A 21,159-nucleotide genomic window follows, 5' to 3' on the forward strand; every position below is an offset into this window, starting at 1 on the left:
TTTCTTTTATTAGGGTTAGTTGCAGATGCCACTATAAAGGCAGAAGTTTTCAGCCTGGGGAAATTCTACCCACGCCATCAGGCTCATGGTAAGAACCAACTCTAAGAGGTTTTTTTTTAATTCATTCAAATTTACAGAGGGGGTAGATTTGCAGGCTGACAGTTGTACATATTGTTTTGGATGTGCAGTTCTCGGTGCATGATCAGTTGTTTCTGGAGCTGCTTTACTTATACTGTATCTAAATTTTAGCAGCCTTTCCCCAAATTAGTCTTGCATGCTCCTCGCTGAGTTTTTATATATAAAAATAATAATAATAATTTATTTTTTATACCCCGCCCATCTGGCTGGGTTTCCCCAGCCACTGATAACTTTCTATTTAGTAAACCTGTGATATATTAAGGAACAATACAGACTATTCTATAAACTCTGAACTGCTTTACTTGTTTGATGCATTGAGGACCAATTCACATGACCTATTCTATGTATGATGGCTGTCACTATATGGAGGTGATTGTACGAAGTGCAGAAGTAGGAATTTAGCTTAAGTTTCTTGTGGACGTGTAGACTTCATGCTCTACCCAGTTTACGTACATGCCAATTTGGCCTTGTGAGACTGCAGTATGGACACAATTAGCAGTGGGGTTTTGGAGAAATTCTCCCAGATCTTGGACATCTTTGTCTTAGGAGAGAGGATAAGCTTATCAGACTTAGGCAGCATTCACATTGAAGTTTATTCCATTTTTCAACTATAATGGAATACAGTGCAGGTTTAGCACTCATTTGCAAATGGATTTTTCTGGATGCAAATAACATGGAAAAGATCACTCAGCTTGGACTGTTGTTGTTGTTGTTTAGTAGTGACCCCATGGACCAGAGCACACCAGGCACTCCTGTCTTCCACTGCCTCCCGCAGTTTGGTCAAACTCATGTTCGTAGCTTCAAGAACACTGTCCAACCATCTCGTCCTCTGTCATCCCCTTCTCCTTGTGCCCTCAGTCTTTCCCAACATCAGGGTCTTTTCCAGGGACTCTTCTCTTCTCATGAGGTGGCCAAAGTATTGGAGCCTCAGCTTCAAGATCTGTCCTTCCAGTGAGCACTCAGGGCTGATTTCCTTCAGGATGGATAGGTTTGATCTTCTTGCAGTCCATGGAACTCTCAAGAGTCTCCTCCAGCACTATAATTCAAAAGCATCAATTCTTCGGCAATCAGCCTTCTTTATGGCCCAGCTCTTATTCCACTATAATTCCAGAAGTAGCTTTTATGTCATGTGAAAGCTCAGCTATAATGCAGAACTTAACAGTTAGGGGGGAAAGTCATGAAAATGATATAAACTGCTGTGTGAATGCAGCCTTACATGCTTAGTATAAGAAGCAATAAGTACAAGTTGATCGTCCATCTAACCAATCTATGTTATCCTCAGCTGTCAGACAATTTCGATGTTTAGAATGTCATGCTTATTGCATCTGTAAGTTATACTGCATTTAGTTGCATTATATGACTAACAATGTTATTCTGCTATATAAAACTGTATTTTAATATTAAATTATTATGATGTGTTTTTTATGTGCACTGACTAGCCAGTGTCTAAATGGAACAATGAGATGCACAGAAGCTGCTGAAGTTCCTCCAGGTAACAAAATTCCCTTAGTTTCTTGAGCAAAGGAGTTCTAAAATGCTTTTCGGTCACTTTTTTCTTCTGTATAGATTCATGGACTGCATGTTATAAGGAAGGGAGTTTAATTTGAATCCCTGCTCACCTGAAAGTGTTCTGCATAGCCATTCTTTTTCATCCCCATTTTGTCCTAGATCAGGCTTCCTCAACCTCGGCCCTCCAGATGTTTTGAGACTACAATCCCCGGCATCCCTGACCACTGGTCCTGCTAGCTAGGGATCATGGGAGTTGTAGGCCAAAAACATCTGGAGAGCCGAGGTTAAGGAAGCCTGTCCTATGTCAAAGAACATCAATAAAATTCAGAGTTTTGGACCAGGAAAAAGGGGGCCGGAATCAACTAACCTAGTGTGCTAGAGGAAGCCAACACAAAGACTTGCTTCCCCCATTTGCTCCCTGCATACATTCCCTGCAGCTCCCCCAGATCTACTCTGGAGTGTTGGGGGAACCCCCAGCACAGGGTGTGGAGGATAGGAGGGAAGATTGTTCCATCTGGCAAGCGGAAATGCTTGCAGTGACAGAACAATCATGTTAACATGTTGTTGAATTCTACCCTGTGTTTTCAAAGGAACACGTTGGTGGATACAGGATTTGAATAGAATCACTTGAAATATTAGCTTTTGACCAGCACTTTTGAAGTTTTGCTGCAAAGTTAAACTTGATCCAGTGAGGGTAGATTTGCACAGTTTTGTTCAGTGAGAACAAGTACAGCATATGTTAATTACTTTGGTACTCTCTGTACGGATAGAACATTTCTGAAAACTCTTAACACTTGTAAGAATTAATTGCAAGTGGTTGTCAAGGAAGTATAAAAAACATTTTACTAACTCCATCAAATAAAAAGCAAAGTATAAGTCATATTACTCCAACATTTAAACCTACTATAGCAATATTGTATGGTTTCACATATCCCAATTTGGCTGAGAGAGATCCATCAACAATTTAACATGTTTTTAAGAAACTGATACTGCAACATTCACATGAAAAACATACTTTGACACATAAGAGAGTTTTTGATCAGCACTTGAAATGAGCGCTGCTTTAAAGCTTAAGATATCAAGTGTCTGTATTCATGACTGATTTGCAAAATTCTGGCAATCCCGAATGCTTTCAGACTGTATCCATTCAGAAAATGTACGCCGAAACGACCAAAGAAATTTAACCACTTGAAGGGTAAAGAAAATGTTACATTTGTATTTAGCAGAATATGCTGTTGATGAATTGTGTTGAAAGATTAGGGCATGAACTGGCAAAAATTAAGTACTTTAAAGTGTATTTGATTTCAAGGGAGAGTTAAGCATATGCTGATCTCATGTAGTTTGCATTTTGAATTTGAAGCTCCCATGTGCCCTGAAGAAAAGATCTACTATGACTGCCGGTCTCATGTGCCTGGCTTGCCATCTGCTGGAGTGAACTGTGAGCTTTCCTGTGCGAACCTTGCCATGAACTTCACCTGCGCACCATCTCCACCCTGTGTGAGTGGTTGCATTTGTCCCCCTGGGTAAGTGCTTCTGAGATCTAGAGTAATGGAGAAGGAAATTGTACCTATGGATTTGATTTTTTCTTTCTTTGGCTAATACTGTCACACATTTCTCAACTCCTCAGATGGTGAGAAGTTTCCAGGACTAGAGCTTAGAGGTTTTGGTTTCCTTTAGATCAGAGAGTACTGGAACATTTATTTATTTATTTGCACACTACCCAATTAACAATGTCTTCTGGGTAATTAAAAACCATATAAAAGACAAGGAGAGACAGATCAAAACCAACCATAAAGTACAAATCATGGTGCCACTGCCAAAAATGCCCTTTCTCTGCATAGCAGCCTGCATCTGAGGATCTTTAGGTCCAAGTTGGAGGAGGTCATAACCTGGCCTGAAGCCACCCAGTGCATTAATGGTTAAAGCAAGCACTTTGTATCGGAGCTAGTAAATACTGGTAAAGTACTGATCTGATCTGGTCAGAATGCGCAGTCCCATCTTGCTTTAATTTGGAACAGCTGAAGTTTCTAGGCAATTCTCAAAAGCATTCCCACATTACAGTAATCCAAGCAGGTGATAACAAAAGCATGGCTAATGGCAGCAACGCTATCTGCTATCTCTGCCCAGATCAGGGCGCAGTTGGTATATCAGTTTACGCTGATAAAGGGCACTCTGCACCATTGAGGCCACTTGTGCCTCCAGCGACAATGACGAATCTAGGGCATCCCAAACTGAAAGACTGCTCCGTTATGGTGAGTGTAAGTAGAAAATCACTCAACTGGGCAGACGAAGCACCTACTAAGAGCTCCTTCATCTATCTGGATTGTATTTCAATGTATTGGCCCTCATCCAGTTCATTACTGCACTTAGGCACTGATTCAGAACATCTGCTGCCTTCCCAGGAGCAGGTGAAAAGGAGTCACACATCTGGGCATTTGCATATTGTTGACACCTCAGCCCTATTTAATTTTCCAGTGCTGCAGTGCTCCTGTTTGATGCACTGGGAAACATTTCCCCCCTCTTTAGCTGCAGAAAGAATTCACTCCCATCAGTATTTTGAAATACAGCTTTCCTTCCAACTTCCAAGCTTTTAGTGATAGAATTAAATGTTGTGTGGTATGTGGCTGTGCAAGGATGTTGTTGTTGTTGTTGTTGTTGTTGTTGTTGTTGTTGTTGTTGTTGTTGTTGTTGTTGTTTAGTCATGTCCCCATGGACCAGAGCACGCCAGGCACTCCTGTCTTCCACTGCCTCCCGCAGTTTGGTCAGATTCATGTTGGTAGCTTTGAGAACACTGTCCAACCATCTCGTCCTCTGTCGTCCCCTTCTCCTTGTGCCCTCCATCTTTCCCAACATCAGGGTCTTTTCCAGGCAGTCTTCTCTTCTCATGAGGTGGCCAAAGTATTGGAGCCTCAGCTTCAGGTTTGATCTTCTTGCAGTCCATGGGACTCTCAAGAGTCTCCTCCAGCCCCATAATTCAAAAGCATCAATCCTCATCTGTATCTATGGCAATAAGGTAGGCTTTGAGCATATACACATTTAGAAGCATCAGAGAATGATTCTGTCTTTTGTAATAATGCAGTAGACAAGGATTAGATTATTTGGGAAATGGAATGACTTCCATCTCTAACACCAGCACAGCCCTCTTACTCCGAGAAAAAGCAGACAGTGAAGAAAACAGCATGTAGGTGCAAACTCTCAGCTGCCAGCAGCAGTACGAATCTGTAGTTACAATATGTGCGAAAACTATGATGGAAGTGAGCTGAAATATATATGGCAGCACAATGCCTTGTGCATGTTTGCTGAGAAGGAAGCCCCATTTACTACTAAGTAAGTGTGCAAGTCCATGAATGTCCATGTAGTCTTGCTTGGTAAATTGTATAGACCAGTTATTAAAGATCACAACTGGTAAGTTATAGCAAATGCTGAAATGTCTGGCAGACTAAGTTTACCATACTATTGAATGGCATATCATTCAAACAACCACTATCTGGCACGGAGCTGATGTCTTCTGATTCATGCGATAGCATCATTGTGACTGCATATACTGAAGGTAGATTTCTGTTTTGAATTCATGGTTTTGTTTCTTTGAAGGATGGCAGAGCATAAAGGAAAATGCTACGTGCCCGACAGTTGCCCATGTACCTGGAAAGATTGGGAATATTTGTCAGGTGAAGTGATAGCTACCCCTTGTTACACATGGTAAGCAATTTGTATTTCACTGCGGTTTTTAATGTTATAATTATTTTTAGTGTTACAGATAAGATTGTCTGACCATAGATATGCTCCCTAATTCATGTATGTTTAAAAAGAACATTTAATATTATTTATTAAAATAAATGAGGTTGAAAGATCATATAGTATTTTAATAAATAGATTATTATGAAATTTATATACCACCCAATTATAAGTAAATATAAGATATATATTAAAATTGTCAAATGGTTCTAAACTCCCCCATGTGATCATGCTAGAGGAAAGGGGAAGGTGGAGTGCTTGTTCGCTTCATACCAAGCTATAATATAGCAAACACAGCCAACTGCATATTCTAAAGTGCCACTAAGGGCACACATTTCCATTAATGTGGCTGACACAGACTTGTTAGCTATGAAAATGTGCCATGTTTTCGTGTGCTGATTTGCAGAAGAATCCTGCGGAACAGATTTTGTTTTCTTTGGAGCAGAGACTTGTCCTTTTGTGGCCCCATATAAATGATACAAGAAACTATACATTCTCTGCTATAAATTCTCTCTCTAATGTTTTTTGTTTCATGACAAGAGTGTCCCACTTTCATCTTCCACTCGTAAAAGCTCTCCAATCAGAACGCCTTCATTTTTTCCTCCTCTGCAGTATTTGTCGACGTGGGGTATTTAATTGCACATATTATCCTTGTCCTGCTGTTTGCACAGTCTATGGGGACCGGCATTATTACACCTTTGATGGACTAGAGTATGATTATGTCAGTGACTGCCAAGCTTACTTGGTAAAGGTAAGGAGGCATTTGGTAAATGCTGAAGATACACCCCTTTGCCCTGGCTTTTGACATCTGAGATGTATATTTTGAAGACCCACCTTATTTCTGTGATTGTAAGTTGTTTTTAACATTGTGTTTAATTGTTGTAAACCCACCCTGGGATCTTGGGCCGAAGGATAAGTAATTAATAATCATAATAGTAATAATAATAGAATACATGGTCTGTTCAATTACAAACGTTAGAGATATTGTATATGCAGCAATATATTTATATAGCCTAGGAATATATTATGCCTTCGGCTAAGCCTATATATCAAATATAAACTAGTTTAAAATTGGTTTGCTAGCACTGCTGGGAATTCCGGCTGCAGATTACTACATTAGAATTCTCCAACAGAGATCCTTAACAGCCATGCACACTCATAATTCCTAAGGATCCTTGGCTAGATGCCCTAGCAATTTAGCGGACACAGATTTGTAGAGACATGAGCCTAATTTGTGTCTCTTTTTCTGAGATGTCAACATGAATGCTGAGAAAACATTTTAAAAAATGTTTTCCCATCCTTTACTAGGCATATGGGTTCACTGCATTTTGGTAATTCCCTGGTCACATGCCACAAGTGTTTCATATTAAGCCACTTATTCTACCAGGGACATGAGGAGTTCTAAAGTTCAGGAGAGTAGTTGGCATTCACAAAAACAAGATTCGTGGCACATTGCCTGCAGCCTTTCATCCAACAAGCAAGATGACACGGGTGATGAAAACGCCGCCTGTGTAGATTCACGATTTTAGAAGTAGCCTTGTTATTTTTTAGACAGGTGCAATGCTAGCCCTACCTAGACTCCTTTTCAGACTTCGGCTTTTTTTAAAAAAGGACGATCTGATGTTTCATAATAGCTAATTTGTTCTTAGGATTTGGACTGTACGAGACTGTTGAAGGATTTCTCTGGCCTTACTGGAAGTTTGCAAACTGTAGTCTAGACTAGGTATTCTCAGACTATGTCGTAAGGGACCTTTTTAGTTGATCTAGGGGTTCATTGATGGGGAGGCAAATTCTCCATACAAATGGAGGTGGCAGGACCATGTATCATATACCCATCATATAAGGCCAGAAATTAAGCAAAACTCCTACATAAACTAGTGATTATTCCATTGGCCTACTACATGATTAGTCAAGGAGAGCCAGTGTGGAAGACCAGGTAGATAGTCAACCTTCAACAAACATGCTTACCACAGTGAGTGTGACATTGCCTTCTGGAGAGCAAGATCAACAGCTAGTCTTCCTCCTAACTTTGAATCTGGAAAGTGGGCACAGTGGTCCTAGCAGCTTCATAGTGATCTCAAGCATCTCACTAATTCCATATCTGGCTTTGAGGCTTCAGAGTTGTTTAGCATTTATGTGGCAAACCTCAGCCACACAGCGGTTACCCTACCCACATGCTGGTCTTCCCTGCTTAGATCAGGAAAGTTAAGTGGAGAAAAGCATTGGATACTGTTACCTGAATATCCTCCAATAGCACAAACTCTGTCATTCTGTGCTTGGGAAGCAGCGCCCAGTGGACTCTTTCTCTCCTACCCAGCTGGGGGTGGGAAAGAATTATTGGATGCTGCTTAACAAAGAGGTGCCTTTCCTCAGGAAAAGCAGCAGAAACTTGACAGTTTTTTGCATTGCCGATGAGGCCTGCCAGAAATTGTAGGCTCCAGTGGATGGTGTCTCAGACCAAGAAGACCTGGACTGAAATCTCTATTGAACCATGAGACCTGTTGGGTGAACCTGAGGCATTCACCATATCTAAGTTTTCTTCTTCTTCTTCTTCTTCTTCTTCTTCTTCTTCTTCTTCTTCTTCTTCTTCTTCGTCTTCGTCTTCGTCTTCGTCTTCTTCTTCTTCTTCTTCTTCTTCTTCTTCTTCTTCTTCTTCTTCTTCTTCTTCTTCTTCTTCTTTCCTGATCACTCATAGCCGAGTAAGATTGTCTTCCATAAACAGCTTTAACAGTGCGTCCATAAGTGACTGTGGAGGCCAGTTCTGGATCCACATGTCCTTCCACGGTGGGGACATAGGTTTCTGGGTGGGAGTTGATAATGGTGAGGGTTTGTCGAGCATGCCTTCCTCTTAGCACATTTCTCCCTTGTGTCCTGAGTTTGAGTGTCTTCAAAGCCCATGACACCTTTGGTAAAGGCTGTTCCCCAATTGGAGCGCTTGCAGGCCAGTGTTTCCCAGTTGTTGGTGTTTATACTACATTTTCAAAGATTTGCCTTGAGAGAGTCTTTAAACCTCTTTTGTTGACCACCAGCATTACGCTTTCCATTTTTAAGTTTGGAATAGAGTAGTTGCTTTGGAAGACAATAATCACGCATCTGCACAACATGACCAGTCCAACAAAGTTGATGTTGAAGAATCATTGCTTTGACACTGCTGATCTTTGCTTATTCCAGTAAACTGGCATTAGTTCGCCTGTCTTCCCAAGTGATGTGTACAATTTTTCAGAGACCTTCTTAAAACTTTCTGTCAACACTGCAAATATGAAGCAGCATGACTTCCAAGGAATTCCACATTTCTACTGCTTAAGGAATACTAAAAATCCCTAGTCGAAACAAAAAAAGTATATATATATATATATATATATATATATATATATATATAATATCACACTGTGATGACAGCCTGAGCTGCTAGACTGAGCTGAGACTTGGAAGTTGGCCCTTGCAGGTATCTACCTCAGAGCCTGCATGAGCCACCTCGAAAAGGAGAAAAACAGGAGTGTGAGGTGCTGCCACGACCTGCCTGATGGTGGAGGACTCTCCTCCCTTCTCCCTCTCTTTCTTGTTTCGACTACGTCAGACCAACATGGCTACCCACCTGTAACTAAAAATTCCCTAATCAAGGTACTTCGCCCACTGATTCCTAGAGATCCTTAGATGGATTCCTGAAATATACTCGGAGTCGAGAGTGAATTTCATGCTCTTTATTCAGCTCTTAGTCATCCAGGAGAAGAAGAGAAGAATGCCCTTTTCCCAAAACCATCTGCTTATATACATTATTTACACAATGGGCTTTGCGTGATTGGCTACTTCAGGGCTACACCTGTGGGCCAATCAGTTTGTGGATTGACTTCTGCCAGCAGCCTGATTGGCTGCTCCTGCAGGCCAATCAGGTTGCGGATTCACTTCCACCTGGAGTTGGATTGGGTGGCTCCTGCGGACCAATCAGACTGCTGATTCTGGATCCTATTGTTCTATGACAGTGTTTCCCAACCAGTGTGCCTCCAGATGTTTTGGGACTACAACTCCCATCATTCCTGACCACTGGTCTTGCTAGCTAGGGATGATGGGAGTTGTAGTCCCAAAACATCTGGAGGCACACTGGTTGGGAAACACTGTTCTATGATTCAGCTCAGTACATAACACCCCTCCCCTCTAAGTTCCAGTCCTGCCCGGGAGGTTGCATTTGTAGTCCCCAAGGTATGCTGGCCGCCCACGTGTGCGTTGTGGTCTGGGGTGTTCCTTGGTCAGGGGTCATAGTTGCCAAGTTTTCCCTTTTCTCGCGAGGAAGCCTATTCAGCATAAGGGAAAATCCCTTAAAAAAAGGGATAACTTGGCAGCTATGTCAGGGGTTCTGGTTCTGGCTCATGTTCCAAGGCTGCTGGCTGTGCCGGGGCTGTCTGGTCTGGCGCCACCGGCCCACTAGGTTGCCAATCAGACTGCTGATTCTGGATCCTATTGTTCTACGATTCAGCTCAGTACATAACAATTCCCATCAATCTTACCTGATTATGATTTGTTATGTAGATAAACTTAAATGAAAGAGTTGCTGTGAGGACAGATTGGGGGTCCTGTATGCAAAACTGGGGGAAAGGGTAAAATAAAAGTGTAACAATTATTCAACAGTAGATGAAGGACTATACAGCCTTGTGGGGTGCAGATTGCAAGAGAATAACGATTTACATTTTGTGTGGAAATAGCAAGGGCTTCTTTGAGCTTAAGAATGCAGGCATTTATTTTTTTAGTTGTAGAACTTTCTCCCCTGCCAAACTGTTTCTGCTGTGGGAATAAATAACCTAGGCTTCTGGTATGAACCGGAGAGGGTTTAAGTATCAAAATGCAATATTTGAGACTTTCAACTGAGTATTATTGCTTCACTCATTGCTTTACATTAGAAGGATGATTTCCTTAATGGCAATTTGGACCTGTATTTCTGTCTTCATTTCTCCGCTTTGTAGTTGGGGCCAGTCCATTTACCTGGCAGTTGTAGCTTGACTTGGCCACGAGCCTTTTGGTATCTGATGCACTTTGTTTAATCTGCTCTCTTTTTTATGGACCAGGACATCCAGCTGTACAAAAGAGGCTTTGCAATTGTATTAAAGTTCAATAAGCTCCACCTGTGTGCATTAAGAAGACTGGGAGGTTGACAGCAAAGTGAATGTGTGTGTGCATGTTTGCACATTCTGCAATCTGTGAAAACTGTCATGCCCCCTCCAACATATTCTGTCAGTCAGTATCTGGCTCTGGGTCAGGACTGGGCATGGCAGAAGCTAGGTTTGAGATCTGCAACATAAATTAGCATGCAGGATTAGATGGTGTCCCTGACAAGCTCTGTAGTATAGTCTCCTGCCGTCAAAGATCTTATGGCTTCAATCATTATTACTTCAGAGTAAAGGTTATTGTGACAAAAGATTCTGAAACAGATATTGGTTCCACCTCTATCTCTCTTTATCCAGCTATTTTAAAATTTTGCCTTTATTAAGTAATTTTTTGGAGAAGAAATACTGTTTTCACAGGATAATTGGCTTTTTCAGTACAATTGTCCCTTTGGGCAGATCTTCAGATTGATGTGCCTTCATGCCAACCAACTTTTTGTAGCCAAATAGAGAATTTAAGTTCCTCTCATGCTGTGCATTTCCTTTGTGCCAAACGCTCTGTAGGCACAGGAAAAATAGCCGTGTGTGTGTGTGTGTGTGTGTGTGTGTGTGTGTGTGTGTGTGTGTGTATTGGTCTCTTATCACACTGTGATGACAGCTTGAGCTGCTAGGAGGTCAAATGAAGCACATAGACTGAGCTGATACTTGGAAGTTGGCCCTTGCAGGTATCTACCTCAGAGCCTGCATGATCCACCTCGAAAAGGAGGACAACAGGAGTGTGAGGTGCTGCCAAGACCTGCCTGATGGTGAAGGACTCTCCTCCCTTCTCCCTCTCTTTCTCCCTGGGTCCAGAAACATATTGGTAGTTGGTGCAGCTCCTTAAAGGCAGGCGGCCACAGTGTCCTGGATTGCTAGCTCTGTTTCAGTACTAAGGGCTTACCTCTAATTGGGACATAGATCAATTTCTGGCTAGTTTAGTGTGGTATATAGCAGGAGCATAGCTGCGAAGTTTTCCCTTTTCTCACGAGGAAGCCTATTCAGCATAAGGGAATTTCCCTTAAAAAAAAGGGATAACTTGGCAGCTATGAGCAGGAGTGAAGAGAAAATTGGAAGTTGGTGACAAAGGAAGACCTACCAGTTGAAGATAGCAAGCACCTGATGATGTGTCCATGAAAGCTAAGGTCATAATAAATTCATTGGTCCTTAAAGTAGCAAAGACTTGGTGTTTTTGCTGCAGCAGACTAACACAGCTATCCTCAAAATATATAAAAACTTGTAACAAGCACATAATATATTTTGCGTGCAGTCCTCCTAAAATGGCTGAGTTGACTTGGCGGTCCATTCATTTGGTGATTGCATTTATCGTAGGTGTGCTTTCTTCTTCCCATTGGTCTACTCTTTCCAGTTGTTCCACTTCTTCAACCTTTCTCCAGCAGGCAGAAGATCCAATTACAATTGGCACTGAATTTACGTTCTTCTGACTGAATCTACTCCAGATAAGCAATTTCAGCTTCATTTACCTTTTATACACCTGGCTCCTTCAGACCAGTAAATGCTCTCAAGTTTTGTTCTTCAGTGAGCTTCTTTTAAATTGTGCAGATTAGCAGGAAGAGCTATCCCCAGAAACGGCAGGAGAAGAAGGGAGAGCTATGATGATGCAATACAATCACTGTAGCTTCTTTTGAAAGGGGTCCAGTCATTCAGCAGTGACAACAGGGCCTGGAGAAAGGAGCTTGTTTGTAACAGACTCCTTCACTAAAGATGAGAGCTAGGTAATGCGACCAATTTTCTGGCTGTTTAAAAGTTTCAACTCTTCCTTTTAACAACACTAGAGAGGTCTGTGTTAACTGTTTGTGGTATCGTTTCTTTATTATACTATAATGAAGTGTTATATTTGTCTGAAGGATGCCCTATGCCCACTTATCCCCCTACAAAGAGGCACTTCTGGAACAAATCTAGACTTTTAAAAAAATTAATTACACTCCTTGAGGGTTTTTAAGCTTGACTTAGGCAAACAAACTTTACAGAGAACTTGAAAACCTTATTCAATAGTCTTATTTAAACCTAGTGTCAGGATATACTATTTCACCCTAGAGTGTCTTTTAATATTACTACAACTGCAACAATCTCCCACTCCCTTCTTGAATTCTTACTTGAATTCTTACTCAGGAAATCAAATCAGGTTGCCCTGCCTAACTAACCCATGAACTCTTTCAGAGCAGGTCCCTTTCTCCCCAGGCCCTGAACTAAGTAAAAGGCAATCCCTCTCCAATGGACCAATTTACCATTTGGATTTTTAGTTGCACCAGCCATTTGTGTCTCAGGATAGACTATTTCTACCCAGGGATGCTTCATAGGGACATGGAAGAGGGCCTTCTTGGTAGCTGCCAGCGGACTCTGGAACTCCCTCCCTAGAGAAGCTGGACTGGCTTCTGCCCAAGCCTTTTGACACTTTTATTATGAATAGATATTGAGAAATACTTCCTAATCATCTACTAAACTTCACCAGTTGGTTAGCTGGTCAATAGTGCATGTATAGCCACTCTCTGTTCTAGCCCTTATCATAATCAGTATCGATTGTTGCAAAGTTTTGCAGTGTAGCCTAGGAAGTATCTTTCATGGGAACCATGCTACAAGTAACAGTGTTTTGCTGCTGTAACAACCTTAATGTATACAGTCGTACCTTGAAAGCCAAATGCCTTGGCACTCGAACGTTTTGGCTCCTGAATGCTGCAAACCCGGAAGTGAGTGTTCCGGTTTGCAAACGTTCTTTTGGATGTTCTTCTGCAGCCTCCGACTGGCTGCACTGCAGCAGCTTCCTGCAGCCAATTGGAAGCTGTGCCTTGGTTTCTGAACGTTTCGGAAGTCAAAAGGACTTCCAAAATGGAATCTGTTCAGCTTCCAAGGTACGACTGTACATGTTTTGCCTTGTACTGCAGGCCATCCAATTGACCAGTAAATTGCTATATTCTTTTATGGAAGGATGAGAAATGTCCGTGCTACTTTACTGCTTGGATGTTTAGCTATGGTTACACTCTGTGCAACCTGCACCCAGTGTAGCTCTGTGTTAATGTTCAATGAGTATTTCACTTGGAGCTTCTTGGCATTTTAAGCTTTCGCCACATTTAACTTCGGCTTTGGTTTCTCTTCGGCAGCAGCTTAAACCCTGTTCAGTTTCTGAAGACTTTAACCTTGCCCTATTCTCAGCACATAGCATCGCTTACAATTAAAGGAATTCTGTTTTGTCTTCAGCTCGAGAAAAATGAAATACAGGAAAAGCATGTGCTGGTGTTGCCTTTTCTGCTAGTCAGATGCCGAAGAAGAGATATTTTCAGAGCAGTAAAAATGAACATAGAGCATGCAGCCCAAATGGAGATGTATACATATGGGGCTTTCTTTTGTCATGTTCACTGTGGCTTTTAAATTCCACATTTGAGTCGTGGATTGAATTGTCTATTAGCTAACTCAGGAATCCACACTGATTTCAGTGGAACTTCCCGCCAAGCAAATGCATAGGCTCTTACGAGATTACGGGAATGGAACTTGTTTGTACAGAGATAAAAAGAAATAGATCTGTACCATACTAATTAAAAAACAGTATATAACAGATTTCAGATCATTTGCAAGCACAGTAATAATTCCTCTTTTCTTTCCCCTGCTCCGTTTCTTTTCTTCATTCCATTCTACCTGAGACCAAAAGGGAAAAAAAATCACGAAAGCAGAAAAAAGCAACACTTCATGAATGTGTGTATAGACATGAAACAGAAATAGAGGACAGGGTATGCTTCTTAATGTAAGATGATCTCATATAGGTGACTTTGCAAAGGCATGAAAAATGCCAAGATCTTCACCTGTTGTGCTACATGGATACCAACAGTAGGACATTGCTAGGGATTATATCACTTGGTAATGGATACTCGAGCCTTCTCAAACCTTAATCTTGGGACTATCATGTTTTTAATTAGGAAAGGATTGCTGCAATGTAACCCAGTAAAATGCCAAATCTGATACTCAGTGGCGCAAAACCGAATAAATGACACAAAAGAGAACTGTTTATAGGAGTAGTTGTATTCTTCAAAAACTACATTAATTGTCTTTCCACATTACATCATTAGTAAGAGTTTTTATTGAAATCAAAGAGCAGCTTTAGGTCTTTTATTAGTTGTTTCATTCAACACACCCATCCTTTTTAAAAACACTTTTATAGGAGTCATTGAATGTCCATTTTATCCTATTTATGGAATGAGAATGCTGCAGAAATCTTTTGTAGAAAGACAAAACAGCTGCTAAGAACTCTGCTCGTACCATGGCTGTTTATGGAAAGTCCTCTTTATATACCATAATTATTTTAGGAGCTCTTTGCACAGCTTGTCATCTGCAACGGCAAGGAAAATAACTAAATAATTATGGGTTGTTGTTTTCCCTTGCCTTTCTTTCATTTTGAGGGAAATGGCCAAATAAACAACCACATAGTCAAAATCTCATGTTATTTGCTGTATTCATACCCAGCAGGTGACAAGTAATAAATTGATAAATTGCAGCAGGCTTTAAAAATAATAATTAAAAACACCACAATAAAATGTGTGAAATTGCAACAGCAGGATAGTACAACACAGCCATGAGCTGTTTTTCTGGACAGACCCTTCTGAGTCTCTTCATCAAGGAAGGGAACTAATAAGTTTATTATGAAGCAGGTGGCAAAATACCTGAATTTTATCATAGACCCGAAGTGATTTTTAGTGCGTAGCTTGTTATTTTTTATGCATTGCATTTTCTCATATTGGTTGGTTAACCAGGAACCTTTGTGGCCTCCAGTTGTCTCCAGTAAAGATCTTTCTGTGAACTATATTTCTGTAAGATGCATGTGTAAGCAGATCTGGTAACTTATTTAATATCTCTTTGACTTATCTGGCACCACAGTATCTTCCTCCGCCCGAAATTATGTCAGTTGTGGCACCACAGTGATATTGGCACAGTACTCTCTTCCCTAACATCCTTCCAGCTCCCAGGGCACATAATTATTTTATATGAAGTACTTCATCCTGTCTGCATACTCTTTGCAAGTGTCCCAGAAAAACTGGGACATCTCATTTTTTTCTCGTGAGAGGGCGAGTCATGAACTTGGGGAGTCATGAACTTGCTTGATTTTGCACCACAATTTCCACCTCAAACCAAAAGCACTTTTTCAGGGGGAAATCATGGCACGGAAACATACAAGATCACAGTGCCCCAAATGGCTGTTGTCCTCTTGTGAGAAAAAACAGAAAGCTAGCGTCCTGGTTTTTGCCTTCAATGTGTTGGAGAGTAGGTGTCTGTTCTGACTCTACTGCCAGCCATTCCAAAGGGTTTAGTATGATGAAAGAGATTGGGGGGGGTGGAATTTCTTTCTCTCTACACTCTCTTCCATCATTCAAGAGACAAAAGGGCACATAGTGCCTAGTGAGCATTAGTATGCACTAAATGAAAATAATTCATTTTCGGTTGTAGAAGAAATGAGATATTGGATGGATCCCTTTTGTACTATTGCCAGTTTTTTCCTCAGTGTTTTCAATGGCTGCAATTGCAGGTCTAGCTTACCACTGTTTGTTTCATATTCTAATTCTGAATGTTGTAGCCAGCTTGGGTGTTGGGGTGTTATATCTCTCTCTCTCGAGAGAGAGAGGTTATGATTAAAATAATGACATTAGATTGTGAAAGCCCTTGGGTGATTTCCAGCGTTAGTCATATTCAAAGTAGCCCCATTGATTTCAGTGGGTTTACTCTGAGCATGCGTTAGCTGGATATCATTCATTATTAAGCTAAGATTTGGGGCATACTTGTAATAGTTTGTTGGCTGATGTGACAGAAATCACAGTTTAGTTTACCTTCAAATTCAAAATAGTGACCCTTAGTTCTTCTGATAGTCTACTTTTTTTTCCATCCAAAGGGTATAAAGTTCATTATTTAGTCAACTTATGATATACTGCTTTCTGCAAATGCAGGCCCTTTGCTGAGTTTTTGGTTGCTTGCCCAGATTTCTGTCCCTGTTTATCCATTGCTTAGCAACACCCCACTATCCCAAAGAAGTTGATACCAAGTACGAACAGGCTTGTTTTGGTAACTTAATGGGAAGACAGGAGCAAGGCTTATGGGGGTGGGGCGGGGGAGCATTTTGTTTTTGTTTTCTATCAGTGTAAGTTGACTTCACATGGCAGACCATGATGCTTCCTGGCTTTGTGTATTACCTTAAAAGGTAAATGTAGCTCTGCTCCAGAAAGTGGTTATGCAAAGATGGCTTTTTAAAATTGAATTTCATTTACTTAAAGTATTTTTACGGTGCTCTTCAGCCAAACACACACACACGAGAGAGAGAGAGAGAGAGAGAGAGAGAGAGAGAGAGAGAGAGAGAGAGAGAGAGAGAGAGAGAAGACAGGCTCTGCCTACTGGCTTTTAGTCTAAAGGATAGGATAAAAAGTAAAAAGGGATGGGGAGGGAGGAAGAACAAAGTAAACTCAGCCACCAGTTCTGAAAATTGCACTTCTTATAGTAAATAGCCAGGATGGAAATGGGATGATGGAATAACCAATGCCTAGATGACAGAAGAAAAAGAGATAAAGGCAGTTCTCTCCACAGAGCTGATGGAATAGCTCTCATTTCCCTCTGTTGCAGCCTCATGGAAATATGCTTATTCCTCTCTATGTAGCACTGTATGCTGCTGTTGTCCCCCTAGATATCCAGGGATTCTGGGGTGTAATGCTCTTCAAATCCCTGTTCGCTTGACTAGACTGGTTATTGTGGCCGATGCTCAGGGGAGCACCCTTTTGACATACTGGTTGTCGCTTGGCTAAGTCTAGACTATCAATAAGTTCCTGTAACACTGTATGCAGTGAGGCTGGGGCCAGATGTAATTACCCATTATAGTAATGTGTGTTTTCACTCTTTGCCATAGCATCATTGAGCCAGCATAAAAAAGGTGGAGAGGCACATGCTTTGCACACAGAAAGGCACACCTTCTCTCTCCAATAACTCAAGTGTCTCAAGTAGCAGGGCCAGGAAAGGCTACTGCTTGTGAATTTGGAAAGCTGATGCCAGCTGGGATAGACAGAAATTAAGCTAGATGGAGCAAATGGCAGCATAAGGCAATTTGTCTACTCATATGATTGACAAGAGTTATATTTTGGTTGATCTGTCATCTCGGCAGACATGTTGGGGTTAAATAAATATAGACATTCTTATGTAATTGTATGTCCCATTTCCCATGTTGCAGGTTGCTCAGAGGCTTCAGCATAGGCAACACACACATTTAATTAATTAGTAATAATATTAATTAAATTAGTAATAAAATTAGTTAATTGGTAATTAAAATTATGTGGTCAGTGTCATCACCTGTAGTCATGCAAGTGTCCAACAGGTAAATGGTTGTGTGTGTCACTTCAGATCTGCTGTTTGACACCTCCCCAGCCTTTCTTATTTTTTACACAACTTAGTTTTACAATTGACTTGTGAAATACTTATCAGTAAGGTTGTCTCTCTCCCCTCTCCCTCCTGCCCACTCCCAGGATCGGATTTAAGTTTGATGAGGCCCTAAGCTACTGAAGGTAATGGGGCCATTTATATGTCCAGCTGTCCTTTGTCAACAACAAATTGTTGCTGTTTTTTGTGTTGAATATATGCTATATGGTAATTTATGGACCTAATAGGTATCTAAAGCCATTTGCACATGCAGAATGTAGGCACCCTATATATAGAAATGAACAAACCAGTGATATTTTAGGGAGCAGGCTAGCAAGTGAGGCCCATTACTTACATCATAGGAGCCTACACAACACAAAACACTGTTGCTGTATGTAGGTTTTATTATATTTGGTTTTTTTAGCTTATATTTTGGAAATGTACATCCAGTTTTTTCATTTAATTTTTTTTGGGGCCCCCAAGAGAGTGGGGCCTTAAGCTATAGCTCATTTAGCTTATACGTAAATCCAGCTCTGCCTGCACCCCGACCTGCTTCTGGGGTACTGTGATATAATGAAATGCAGTATTTTATAATTGAAGGCCTATTGAAACAAGCTAATTTGAGCTTTTCCTGGGCTATGCTATTTCAGGTTGTAGTCAGGAACGTGTCAAGATTCTGCAACTACAGATGAAATGATACAATTGCACAAGTGCACTTCTGCCGGTTTTGTACGTTCAATTTGTACTAATTTGTACAAAGGTAGTTTTGTAGATTGTTTTACAAGGGTTTTTCACCATAGTGCGTGCCTTGGAATGAGTTGTTAACCCTCAGTTTAAATGGGGATGATGAAGGTTGAGAAGAAGCAATTTGGTTAGGATCCTAAAATTGGATAAGTTACACAAGTAGACTGTAAGGAGGAACCACATTCCTTTTCAATCTGTGGATGAGTTTGCAAGTCTGCTTCTGGGAAGATTCCATAGACATAGAATGTTGGCTGACAAATTCAGTCTTCAAGATGGAAATGGTGTTTTCAGTCATCCTAAGTTTCTTCATTCCTGCCAACTTGAGTTGTACTGTGACATGACCACTTATACATTATGCAGCCCAATGGGTAACATCTGTTCCTTGGGCTGCATTCTGGTTTATCTCAGTTTATATCTAGGTCAACCTGACATAACTTGATTTAAAACAGTGTTAACTCAGGCTGAGCCAGAAACAGCCCAAGGCAGCTGGAGTCCAGTTAAGGGAATCGCATGCAGTATCTGACACATAGCCTGTAGTTTTGTCAGGCGCCTGCTGCAGTGATGTATATCCGTGTTTGTTCACAATAATCCTTTCTCCTTTACAGGGTGTAGACAGTTCAAACTTATCTATAATCATTCAGAACAAAAAGTGCTTTGATAACGACATTGTGTGCTCAAAAAGTGTCTTTATCTCTGTGGGAGACGCCGAGATTTTTTTCAATGACCCCCTAGCCATACAGGTAAGTTCTGTTTTCCCTTTTCTGACACGCCCTTTACTCACTGAAGCACAATACAACTTGCTAACTAAAATGCAATTTGTCTAAACAAATATAATATAAGGGGAAAAGCCCAACCCTCATAACAGCAACAAAAAACTCGTTTTCCTTGCTCCCCACCCCCACATGGACCTCTGTTCAGTTAGCATCCTGCTAGACATCGCTGTACTTTTTCGAAACCATGGAATTGTTCAGTTTTTTACTTCCCAGCCCATGGGGTTTCTGAGGGAAGACCTCCATTATACAACCCAATATAACCTTCAACTGAAAGAAGAAAGCTTAAAAATAAAACCACACTGGTCATAAGCCTAGGAGAAATGTCAATGTAGTCATGCCCAAAGAGATGTCAACAGATGACCAAAGGAATATTATCTGTGGTAGGAAAATGTCTAGCAAATGTGGCTTCTCCTTCCCCAGGGATGTGAGAGAGCCAAACGTACAATAATTATTATTCTTGAAAAGCCTCTGCTTAAAGCAACCTATTTAGGCTAAAAAACTGACAGACTAATGGCCCAGTTTTCACATCAACTTTTCATATGGCAAAGTAATTTACTCATCACCTCCATGTGCTGAACATTTCACTTGATTGTGCCCCTATGCACTGGAACTTCATTCATTCGTAACATCTTGCACAACTGTAGTTTACAGTGGATCTCCCTTATGTTGGCCACAATCGAGATGGCTGCTTCAGGTAGAGCCAAAGGCTTATGCACATATCCTGAAATTAAGAGGATACCTGTGTGCGGTATCATAGAAAGCTTTTGAAACTTTTTAGTTCCTTGTTGTGTAGTAGAGAACTGGAATGTGGCAATTGCTTTTAAATCAACACAAGACCAAAGCCCTATAGGGAAGCGGAGCTGATTATCTAGATCATGGTTGTGGTTAGTACAATGTTTTATTATGTTAGGCTGTATTGAAAGTAACTGTGCACCTCATGAAAATGATATGGTAAAGTACCTTTGCAAGGGTTTGGCCTAATGAAGAATCGAAGATATTCCTGGAAATAGTTTGGATCTTTCTAAAGAGAAGCTATCTAAGCTATTTCCAGAAATTTCCAGAAAATATGCCTCAGTTTGGCTTCAAGAAACAATGTCTCCTGGGTTCTGAATAATGATATTCAGACATTTTAATGAATTCATTTTAGTGCTCTGGCTTGGGTATCTGCGGAGAGCATATCTTCATTATTCATCACATCTGGCTGATCTTATTGGCCTTTTTACAAATATAAATTTCTTCACAGAGGATGCGGAGGAGACATGAAGTCACAACCAAGTATCAGCTTTGGAAGGCTGGATATTATACAGCAGTGCACTTTCCAGATCAGGAGATCACAATACTATGGGATAGGAAGACAACAATGCATATCAAAGTGGGAGTTCGATGGAAGGTGAATGGATATGAGATTGGGTGGCTTGTATTTTGCAGCATCAGAGTTTTTATAGGAAACAATTTGTTAATTCAACAAATATTGATTGGTATAAATTGCACAGTAAGTCAGAGATAGGGCATTCTTTTCAGACCATGGGTGTATTCCCATTGGGGCAACCTTTCAGGTACCACATGCCAGTAGTGAGCAGAGCAGCTAGTATAACATTTATCTTTGCACAACAGGCTAGGAGCACAATTACATACCCTTCTCTATCCCCTCACCAGGCACATTCAGGGACACATTCCAACCAGACAAAAGTGGGGTGAAACAGGACTGGTGAGGGGTGTGGTCTGGGGAGAGGGAT

At 41.0% G+C, this 21,159-nt stretch overlaps 1 protein-coding gene across 1 annotated transcript in view; it reads left to right on the top strand.

Annotated features, from left to right (window-relative positions):
• OTOGL (otogelin like) overlaps positions 1-21,159 on the top strand; it is a 90,647-nt gene that overhangs the window by 27,387 nt on the left and 42,101 nt on the right. The window contains exons 21-27 of the mRNA XM_060279428.1: positions 14-88; positions 1,578-1,630; positions 3,008-3,170; positions 5,239-5,346; positions 5,995-6,133; positions 19,256-19,390; positions 20,667-20,813. Of these exons, the coding sequence (XP_060135411.1) occupies positions 14-88; positions 1,578-1,630; positions 3,008-3,170; positions 5,239-5,346; positions 5,995-6,133; positions 19,256-19,390; positions 20,667-20,813 (820 nt within the window). The remainder of the gene's footprint in view (positions 1-13; positions 89-1,577; positions 1,631-3,007; positions 3,171-5,238; positions 5,347-5,994; positions 6,134-19,255; positions 19,391-20,666; positions 20,814-21,159) is intronic.

This window comes from Zootoca vivipara, chromosome 10 (assembly GCF_963506605.1).
Source record: "Zootoca vivipara chromosome 10, rZooViv1.1, whole genome shotgun sequence".
In the NCBI taxonomy this organism is placed as follows: Eukaryota; Metazoa; Chordata; class Lepidosauria; order Squamata; family Lacertidae; genus Zootoca; species Zootoca vivipara.